Source organism: Patella vulgata, chromosome 2 (assembly GCF_932274485.2).
Source record: "Patella vulgata chromosome 2, xgPatVulg1.2, whole genome shotgun sequence".
Lineage (NCBI taxonomy): Eukaryota > Metazoa > Mollusca > Gastropoda > Patellidae > Patella > Patella vulgata.
The window spans coordinates 91,999,672-92,011,095 of record NC_065880.2 but is presented as its reverse complement, the minus strand read 5'-3'; the positions used below and the strand labels follow the sequence as shown (position 1 = coordinate 92,011,095).

The 11,424-nt window shown below is 38.5% G+C and overlaps 2 protein-coding genes across 2 annotated transcripts; one reads left to right on the top strand and one right to left on the bottom strand.

Annotated features, from left to right (window-relative positions):
- Positions 1 to 1,170: 1,170 nt before the first annotated feature.
- On the top strand, positions 1,171 to 5,216 carry LOC126810086 (cytochrome P450 1A1). Its single transcript, XM_050535050.1, has 2 exons — positions 1,171 to 1,320; positions 2,292 to 5,216. Exon 2 carries the CDS (start codon positions 2,463 to 2,465, stop codon positions 3,987 to 3,989), a length of 1,527 nt encoding a protein of 508 aa, XP_050391007.1. The 5' UTR covers positions 1,171 to 1,320; positions 2,292 to 2,462; the 3' UTR covers positions 3,990 to 5,216.
- A 3,043-nt stretch (positions 5,217 to 8,259) lies between these two features.
- On the bottom strand, positions 8,260 to 11,363 carry LOC126810115 (G patch domain and ankyrin repeat-containing protein 1). Its single transcript, XM_050535095.2, has 2 exons — positions 11,227 to 11,363; positions 8,260 to 10,284 (listed from the first exon to the last, which is right to left on the bottom strand). Exon 2 carries the CDS (start codon positions 10,273 to 10,275, stop codon positions 9,184 to 9,186), a length of 1,092 nt encoding a protein of 363 aa, XP_050391052.1. The 5' UTR covers positions 10,276 to 10,284; positions 11,227 to 11,363; the 3' UTR covers positions 8,260 to 9,183.
- Positions 11,364 to 11,424: the final 61 nt, after the last annotated feature.

Here is an 11,424-nt window from a genome sequence, read left to right as displayed (position 1 = left end):
AACATTATCAGAAAAATATGGATTACCCTTATCAGAGGAATATGGGGTGGGTGAGGGGTGGGGGTGTCATTAAGTCAAATAATGTGGTTTTGATTTCCCGGTTGTACGTGACAAGGAGTAGGGTCGCCTGTCCAATCTCGTGGGTTTTCTCCGGGTCCTCGGGTTTCCTCCCACTGCTAAAGACCCCTACGCGCAAGCAAATTGTTGAAATAAAAATGACCTAGTTTGTGGTCGAGTGGACGTTAAACCCCATCTCGCTCCCTCTCTCTCCTCTCTCTCTCTCTCCGAGCAATATGGATTAACTTCAGGATTAGCTTAATCAGAGCAATAATGATTGACTGTATCAGAGAAATAAGGATTGGCCTTATACAAAACACTGGCGTGCACGCAAAAGATCCCTTGGTAGTTGGAATTCGATATAAGAGTAGGCCGTAGCGCCGCTGCCCGGGCAAAATTTCCCTCATAACACACTGTATGGCTTATGCCCGTCTTCATTAGCCCAGTATAGGAGCAGAACAGTAGGACGTTAAACCCCATTTCATTTCATTTCATTTATACAAAACACCTGTCAATTAGAAGGCAAATCATCATTTGCGCTCCAAACGAAGTGATATTTTTAGTTCAACTGATGCTGACCTTTCATTTAAACCCATCATTTCTTTCGACCACACATCTACAAACTGTTTTTAATAGAGATATTTAACACACACATTCGAAAATGTCCCACCATGATCTCTAACAGTGTGTATCTATTCGAATACGCCCAAATAATGTCAATGTTTTTCACGGTCCATGAATTACAGTAACGCCCGAATGATACCAATGTTTTTCAGGCTCAATGAATTTTAGTAACGTCCGAAAGATACCGATGCTTTCCACAGCCGCTGAATTGCAGTAACGCCCTAATGATACCGATGTTTTCCACGACCCATGAATTATAGTAACGCCCGAATGATACCGATGATTTTCACGGTTCATGAATTTTAATAACCCCCGAATAATATCGATGTTTTCCACGGTCCATGTATTTATAGGGGTTTATATCACTGTATATATACATACAAGGGTTTATATGACTGTAAATAAATTTAAATGTCAACCCTTGCTAGACCGGTTTGCGCACTATTATCTATGTACTCATATATATATATATAACTAGGTCATGTGTTATTTAAGTTTTATATAAGTTGTGTCGATAGTTTGCGACCTGCAGTCAAGTTAATAGGAATTGGAATTGAACCCGCTTGATTCCGTCAAAAGAACACGATTAAAACGAAATGAGATAGAACTATTTGATTCTGGGGAATAGTTTATTTTAAGGTAAGTATAATCGTCGGTTTCTGTATTTATTTGATTGTTTTTATATCATACATATCTAACTAGAAGCCTGACAGGTTGGCTGTCAAAAGAATTTTCAAGCCCGGTGTCGCGGTGTGATGTGCTACTCTGGTTGACTCGGTTTCCTCTGCATGAAACTCGGGTTCCGACGTGTCCCCCCCCCTTTGTCAGTGCACGACAGAGGGCCCGACAAGGACAGCTGTCTAGTCGTTCGGATGGGACGAAAAACATGTCCTGTGTACCCATTGGCGTGCACGTAAAAGATCCCTTAACAGTTGCAATTCGATATAAGAGTAGGCCGTAGTGCCGTTGTCCGGGAAAAATTTACCTCAAAGCAAACTGTATGGCGTATGCCCGTCTTCATTAGCCCAGTTGGAGTAGAACAACAGGACGGAACCCTATTTCATTTCATTTCATTTTAGAATAATTTTCAAGGCCCGTGTCGCGATTTCTTTTGGTACCCGGTTTAACTCGGTTTCCTGTGAATGAAACTCAGGTGAGAATAATCAGCCGTGCAGTGGCGGATCCAGATGGGGGCCTTAGCAAAAAACCCAGCCGTTTCTCCCCTAATTAACAGTAAATAAAATAAAACCAAGTACGAACAATCCAAACCATAAGACAGAATTCGAAGTCCTAAAAAACGTTATAGGCAAAATAGTGTATTCAAACAAAATAACACATATAGTTAATATTTTTATAATCCTTTAGTGGTATTTAGCAATTGGAAACATAACAAAACTGACACAGTTATATGGGACAACAATCACTGGTTTATTATACACAAGCACGACGTTTCGATAAGTATTCTCTTATCGTTATCAAGCACAATGGACCGAAATGTCGGATGGACGTTAAACCCCATCTCTCTCTCTCTCTTTAGCCTTGTATATACAGAACGTTACCCCGCGACCCCCATTTCAGTTTATGTCATAATATGTTATTATATTTTTCAGATATTGGTGTACAAAATGTCCATTTAAGCAGCCGTCTAAATAATATATATATATAATTTTAACAACTTAATAATGAAATGATCCAATGGAGAATAGAGGGACTTTACTGTAGATCTTGTGGCATTAAAAAATATACACCATAATTAAACTGTAAAATATTGGACATCGAAAATGGATATTATAAATAGTATTGTTGAAAGATTAAGAACGCCGTTCTCGTGGCTGACAACTCCTGTCATAATTTCAACATTCCTGGTCGGTTTATGCGTGGTCCTGCTGGTCGATTACTTCCGGCTGAAACGCAACAAAATTCCCGGACCCAGAGGAGTACCATTCTTTGGTTACCTCCCTTTCTTTGGTAAAAATCCCCAGAAGACCTTCTTCAATTTACGGAAACGATATGGTGACATTTTCAGCATCCAGATGGGGAGTTTTCCCGCCGTTGTTATCAATGGAAAGGACTTGATTAGGGAAGCGTTAGTGACGTCAGGGGATGATTTCGCCGGAAGACCGAATTTTTATACGACACAATTATTGGATGATGGAGAAAGCGTAACATTCGGAACGTTCGGTCCAAGACGGGTGTTACAAAGGAAGATTGCAAGTAACGTTCTCTATGTGTTCGCGAATGCTCGAACCAATCCGTTGGAGGACATCATACAAGAAGAAGTTGAAAGACTTTGCTCAGATTTTGGGAAAATGAAAGGGGCTGCTTTCGATCCAAGTGAGGGTATATATGTTTCGGTGGGAAGTGTCTTATATCAACTATGTTATGGCCGGAACGAAGAAATCAGAAATGACGAGAATTTTCTACAATTCGTAAAAGTATCGGGCGATTTTACCAAATTTACTGGGGCTGGAAACCCTGTAGACGTTATGCCTTGGTTACGCTTCGCCATGCCTTGGAAATTAACCAAATTTTGGGCAGTAGTCCGTAAGCTCGAGGTAATAATCGAATCGAAACTTAAAGAGGAGGCAGCTACGTATTCCAAAGACAACAGGCGGCATTTAACCGACGGTCTCCTTAAAGCGGCCATTGAAGTTGAAGCTGATCCCGAACATGGCCTAACAGGTGACCATGTTCGCCACGTCATGGGTGACATTACGTCAGCTGGGTTTGAAACGCTGTCGACGACATTAACCTGGGCAGTTCTCCTACTGGCGAATAATTTGACCGTTCAGAGAAAGGTTCACGAAGAGATTGACGATGTCGTAGGGTCAAGGTCGCCGCGACTTGACGACAAGCCTAACTTGCCTTACACCATGGCAACCATCAATGAAATTATGAGATTTGCTGATATTGTTCCCCTCGCTGTCCCCCATGCCGCTACACGTGATACGGAGTTGCGAGGGTACAAAATAAGAGAAGGGACAATACTTATACCTAACTTTTATTCTGTTAGCCATGATGAACAGACCTGGGGGGATCCTAACAACTTCCGTCCAGAAAGATACCTCGATGAAAATGGCGAACTCGACAAAACTAAAACAGACTTGTACACTCCATTTTCTCTGGGTCGTAGAAAGTGTCTTGGAGAATTTCTGGCCAGAATGGAAGTATTTTTATTCTTTTCCGCCATTTTACAGAGATGCGAGTTTCGTAAACCGGCATCGGTGGAGGAATACAATCTGGAAGGGTCGTTTGGTCTGACCATTAAACCCGAACCTTATGACGTGGCCGTAACTTTAAGAACTTAAGCATCTTACTCCATTTTAAAGCCGTTAATCCTCATTTGCGAGATTTTTAATCGCTTTAGAAATACACATTTGTGAAAGTTGAATCTCTAAAACGACTAGAAATATAATTAAAATACAAATCTATATTTCGTTTCTATTTTATACTCTCGATGGCCACTACTGCATGAAGATCTGACCAGTTGTAGTGGAAGGTCGCGTCAGAGGTCATACGAGCGGTTTTTCACCTATGACGTCAGACAATTGATTAACCAATCAGCGTTGATATTTCTAGTAGGATAACCAGAGTTCCGTGCATCGCACGCCAAGAACTCGCAACAGCAGACGGTTTCATTGGCTAATCCATCACATTTACCAGAACGCGGGTTATATAACAACTCTTCCAGATCCTAGTCAAGTAAAGACAAGTAAAACGAAGTTTTGAACTATAAAAAAACGAAACGAAATAGGATCTGTGTTGTAATCAGGTTGAAGGAATATTGGCTCACAAACGCCTAAATTCCATTCAGTATTTACAAAAATATGAAATGAAATTTTGTCAAAATTAGGCATTAACTAATGATGATATCAAGACCGCGCCACCTATAGGCCTAAGTTTTGAGTAAAATCCGGTAGAATCCAAATCGGAAGATTATTTAAACTTGACAGTTTTTTGTTATTTTCTCTAAAGTTAAATAATCGATGTATAATTTATTTACATAGATTAAGCTGTGTAAAAATTAAATATTGTCCTCGCAATGTAAATGATGGTAGGAACTTTAAACTCTAAAGTAGCGATAATATTGAATGACCAACAATCTCGTGGATCTAATCTATATTAATATTGGTGACTGTCGTTTGTTTGTCTGTCTGTTTTTGCTCAGGGTTAGCGGCTACACTAGGGTTGTCCAGAGGCTGAAATTTGGTGTAAAGGGATAGCCCGGAGCGGAAGGTAACATGGGCTACGTGGCGTTGGTCACCGCTTCCGGTTTCGGAGTTATACGACTTTCGATCCGTGCAGCGCCGGGTAATCCGCTAGTAATTATTAAATCACTCGGCAAACCTCGACAGATTCTACGTTAGATGTAGGGTACCGGAATCTGCCGAGGTTTGCCGAGTGATTATTAAATGTCGCCCACCAACATAATGATATCTATAATACTTTTCCTTCTAAAATTATCCTATTGTTCGTCTAACAAACAAATAATTTGTTATTGTCTTTTTGCTTAATTAAACATATTTAATTAAAAATATTCGTGTTATTTTGGTAAAATCTCTACCTGTCATACGGCCGTCATACATGGATGTGTTATCGGGAATGTGCGTACACATAAATTATGCAAGATATAAATCTGCCTATTGCTGTCTTTCTAAATTAGACATTAATTCACATAAGACCATAATCAACACTCGATGTCATCTTATGTGTCAGATTCTCAGTGGATTTGAAAATATTTTGTGATGGGTGCTTTAACATGAAAGTGGATCATCGAGACTAATTGTTTTTTATTGTACCGACTAAGCCTAAAATTTAATCGCTAATATCTCGGTTCAGAGTGGAGCAACGTGACTGAAATTTTCAGCATATTCCCTTTACATTATCTATTTTTTAAACTATTATAGTGAGAACTGTCAGCTCTTTATCTAATATCCCATAATGTATATTTAAGTAAGGATTTCATCCCAAATTACACAGATTGCTTGTTTAAAATAAACACCACAGACTGAAAAATGTTATCAATATCATAATTCTAGGTAGGACCGTAGTACAATACAGGGAAGCCACGGTGGCTCAGTAAGTAAGATGCTGGCTCGCTAGCCTGGAGGTCGCGTGTTCGATGGCACGCTAACTCGCTAGCCTGAAGGTCGCGAGGTCGATGGCACGCTGGCTCGCTAGCCTGAAGGTCGAGTGTTCGATGGCACGCTGGCTCGCTAGCCTGAAGGTCGCGTGTTCGATGGCACGCTGGCTCGCTAGCCTGAAGGTCGCGTGTTCGATTCCTGCATTGGCCGAGAAAGTCCATCGGGATTTTCCGGCAGTGATGCGGGTCTGATAAGGACAGCTGTCTAGTCGTTCGGATGGGAAGAAAAATCGAGTTCCCGTGTACACATTGACATGCAAGTAAAAGATCCCTTGACAGTTGGAATTCGATATAAGAGTAGGCCATAGTGCCGCTGTCCGGGCAAAATTTCCCTCATAGCAGACTGTATAGCGTTTGTGTGTCTTCATTAGCCTAATCGGAGCAGAACAGTAGGACGTTAAACCCCATTTCATTTCATTGCAATACAATACAGAGAGAGATAAGTGATCCGGACAGTGGGGTTTGAAACCGTTTTATCGGAAAATTTATCAACCTCAATCTATACCAGTGATTCTCAACCAGTGTGCACAGGTGTGCCGGGAGTTCTTCCTAAGTGTGCCGCAAAATTTTTGACGGCACACTAAGAAAATCCGAAAAACCACGTGATTCCAATTGAGTATTCACTGCTGTTTACTGGTAAGGTCACAGTTGTGTTTTTCTTTATTTAGTTTGAGTCATTCTATGTTTATATGATTAGTCTCTGTCTGCCGTTGTATGCCGTCTATGACTTGCCATGTTTTTATTTTGTAAAATTCAAATATTTTTCATCTATATTTAGCCATGTGTGTCACTATTTTTTCATGTGTTCCAATGTGTGTCGTTGGCAAAAAAAGGTTGAGAACCACTGATCTATACCATCAGTAAATATTACTTTGTATAGGCTTGATGAATCCATGTTAGATAGAGAATCTCATACCAGTCTTTTTTGATATTTTTTGATATCAAAAAAGACGAGTAGGAGATTTTATTTATCACCCAATCCCTTCTTACATGCACAAATAGATATATATATATATATACAATTCTTTGCTGTAGATTTCACTTTTACTGAACATTACAGCGTAGTGATACATCATTTTTTGACAGCAATTCAACCATTGCAAAGTCCTTTATATTGACCCAGTGTTTCCATCAAGGTTAATTGAATAACAATAGTTCATTTTTAATAATAAAAAAAGTTACTTTTAATAAGAAATGAACTGTTCTTTGAAAATAAAACAAAGTAGTTCTTTTTCAAGTGACCAATCAAATTCATGTAAAGCGATGTCTCCTGGAGATATCGCCGTAGATTATGAAATATATAACACCAGCGACTGCCAGGCAGGATACGCCCACATTTTCGAGAGATGGATAGAGAACAAGCTAAAAAGAAAGCCATTTTTCCTACAATCAAGGGTCATAATTGAGGAAGTTACAATTCGATATGCGCAAATATCGAAAGCAGCCGAGATCTTTGTTATGTGTTATAAACTTACATTTCAAGTTTCAAAAAAATCGGATAAAAATTGTGACCTCTATAGGGTCCACATCCTTGATATACCATATTTTTACGCTATTTGAGAACGAAGGGTGGCCATTTTGTCTGTTAATTTTAGGCTGATTTGCACGAATTTTGAACTCAGCCGTCCTTAGGGTGTAACGGTGATATACTAATTATGACCTCTATAGGGTCAACAAGCTAAAAACGCGATTTTTCGTACAATCAGGGGCCATAATTCAGGAAGTTACGGTCCGATATGCGCGAATATCGAAAGGAACCGAGATCTTTGGGTTATAAACATTTCAAGTTTCAACAAAATCGGATAAAAATTGTGACCTCTATAGGGTCCAAAACCTTGATATACCATATTTTTACGAGATTTTTCGTACAATCAGAGGCCATAATTCAGGAAGTTACGGTCCGATATGCGCGAATATCGAAAGGAACTGAGATCTTTGGGTTATAAACTTACAATTTAAGTTTCAACAAAATCGGATAAAAATTGTGATCTCTATAGGGTCCACAAGCTATAAACGTGATTTTTCGTACAAACAGGGGGCCATAATCCATGAAGTTTGATCCGATACATGCCAATCTCGAAAGCAGCTGAGATCTTTTGGGGATAAACCTATATTTCAAGTTTCGTCAAAATCGGATAAGAATTGTGACGACGGACGGACGGACAGGGGCGACGACAATATACGTCCACATGAAAATGTGGGTGTATAACAAGCGACATCTACTGTAGATATCTACTCTAGACTACATAAAGACAGTTATGAGTTATGCATCTATGAAAATTTTACTCACACCCCTTGGTATGCAGTACAGTGTATATTTTACCCACCCCTGGTATACAGTACAGTGTATATTTTACCCACCAATGGTATACAGTTACAGTGTATATATTACCCACCAATAGTATAAAGTAGTCTTTCTTTTACCCACCAACCACTCTGGCATATAGTACAGTGTTTCTTTATTATAAATATAGACTATGATTTAACTATAATTTACAACCTGTGACATAAATACAATTAAACATACATTATGCAAGAGCTAAATCTGAATATACCAGTGCTCTGGTTACCACAATGCACACATCTTTTCAAAACTACAAACAGTGATAACTTGGCTCAGAATGAAGTAATTTGAATGAAATTTTCAATATTTTCATTTTACATTATGTATTTTTGAGCTATTATATCAGGAATGGCCATCTCTTTATCTAAATCCTATATAATGTATCTTTAAGCCATTATAACAATAACAACCAGCTAGCTCTTTATCTAAATCTTACATAATCTATCTTTGAGTTAAAGAAAAGAAGCCTTTCTGGACACCTCCATAGTTGAACAGCTTAGCAGTGGGAGGAAACCAGAGGACCCAGAAAAAACCCACAATCAATACATTCTTATTCTTTTTATAAACACTCTTTGAGTTGAAAGCAATTTGAAAGGGCAATGGCTTTCAATACATGAACACTTTTTGTACAAAAAGAGAGAGAAATGGGGTTTAATGTCCAACTGACACAAACTAGGTCATTTCGGGACTAACACATGGTTCAATTTTATTTCAATAATTCGCTTGCGCATAGGGGTCGTTAGCAGTGGGAGGAAACCGGAGGACCCAGAGAAAACTCACGAGGTTGGACAATAGACATGCGACCCTACTCCTTTAAGACTTAAAATTCTGTATTAAATACTTTCTCATCATATTTTTTTAAGGCCTAATATCTATTGTGTTGCATTTAAGGCTTAATATCTATTGTGTCACATTTAAGGCTTAATATCTATTGTGTATTAAAATACTGTTTTGTCACATTTAAGCCCTAACATTTTGTATTAAAACACCGTCTCATCACATTTAAGGCCTAATATTAAGTGTTAAAATAGTGTCTCATGTCACGTTCCCAATTTTTATCTTTTCGTTCCCTTCGCCTCATCTCCCATTTAGATAAAGTTCGAGAGGTCACGTGTCTTTCCACATTTTTACGAACACGTTGAACAGCTTGTAAGTCTTTTGCATTAAAATGAGTTACTTTCGATTTCTGTTTTGCAACTGCACCAAGGCCGTGTCGATCTCTTTTCAGCACGGTCTTGACAGGATATTTTTGACCTTGTCCCTCGGAACCCAGTCCCCGACCTTTATCCCAGCCATGTTTAAGCATCATTTGAAACCCTCGGTTCGATTCAGGTATCATAAAAGATGGCTCAGTAGGTTTAATTTGACGATTAAACAAATGTGCGGTCGAAGTCTCGTGTTTTCTACGATCAGAAACATCTACTTTACAAATTTCGCAATAAACTTTTGCCCTTGTTTCTGGTTCTACTTTTATTTTTCGCTTAAAATAATGTTTGTGTTCGTCCAATATCCCAACAACTTTAAATAATCTGGCCTGCTCTGCCATATCTCGGACAGTTTGCTTGAGATTATTTTGTAAATTGGCATCAGCTTCCTTCTCCAACAGAAACTCAACAACCTTCCCATGACCTGCAACCGCCCCACACATCAAAGCGGACCATCCAAAACCGTCCTGATAATTAACGTTTGCTCCATCTTCTACAGCTTTTCTCAAACCAATCAGGTCACCGTTCTGAGAATATTTTAGCATTTCACTGTTTTTTCGATTTATTAATCTATTATTATCATCGTTTGCAGCACCATCTTCTGTTGCGGGTCGGGTCTTAATCTCAGATTTAGATCTTTTTCGATCTCTTTCGGAGCTTCTACATGTTTTCCTTGATTTGTATTTTTCCACAATATTTTGTGACAGTTTCTGTATTTTCTTGCTGTCATCATTGATTAAGTTCTCGTAATATTCTTTAATTTCTGTTCCACTGACATGACAATCTTCGCTTGCCTCTTTCTTGGAACTTTCTACATCTTCTTTGCCATCATTAGCAGGAACAAAAGGAATCAAGTTCTGGTAATCACTTTGTAGATTCCTGAAAGTCCATTTAGAATTCATCCTGTAGTCCTACAGAGAAAAATATATTAAATAATCAATATTAGGTGTAATGGGGCAGACAGAACTTTTCTCAAGCATGCCATGAGAGAGAGAGAGAGAGAGAGAGAGTGAGAGCGCGTGCGAGAGATGGGGTTTAACACTTGACACAAAGTACATGTAGTCATTTTAGGACTAACATATGGTTCAATTTTACTTCAATACACGCAAGTCACTTTAGCAGATCGAGAAAACAGGAGAAAATATAAGTGGGGAATTGAAACCACGACACTTGACTCAATCATGAATGACAGAGCTAGTATGATCCAACACATGCATATTAACCATTCGGCCACCTCCGCACCCCACCGCCCCACTCCGCACCCCACCCTTTGAAATGTGATGAACATTTGTGCCATCATACTACAAATATAAAAAGCAACAATATTTATTAAAGATTTTGTGCCTTATCCATAAAATCTTAAACTAAGGATGCAACCTTTTTCATAAACATATTCCACAAGTCATGTCAAACGGTGACCTCATATTCTTATCTGGAGAGCATGCGCAATAAATACTAGACTGAAATAACCAGACGCTGGAGATTGCCATTTGATTGAGACTTCTGGCGTATTTCGCCGAACATAACTGCTTTGAAATTATAGAGTAAAAACGGAAACGATTGAATGTAAATCAGTTTTTTTACATTCATATTACATTATTATATACGTTGCGACCCATTTGTATCAATTTGTAGGTCCCAAATATTAGCGACTTAGCTCCTTTAAGCTTCATAATTATTTGTATACAATTTGTCGGCTATAATTCATATCACTGACTGATCAACCCAATCCAATATTACAGGTGATCTTCTTCTAAACTACTAACGCATTCATGAAAGACGTTTTACGTAAATTTTCTCATATTATATTTACAATAAAATTATAAAAAACAAAATCATATCTTTCAACCTACCAATCTATGAACTGACTCACAAATACAGCATTACGTGTATGTTACTATGTCAGAGCTTCGATAAAATCTAATACTAATCATACGATAAACGTTTACATCGTCAATTTTTTAATCTTGATTTTTTTATCCTGTTAGAAAATATTAGCGAGAGTAATTTCCCCTTAGATATTCCGGATCATTTTGTCTTTTATTTACCAT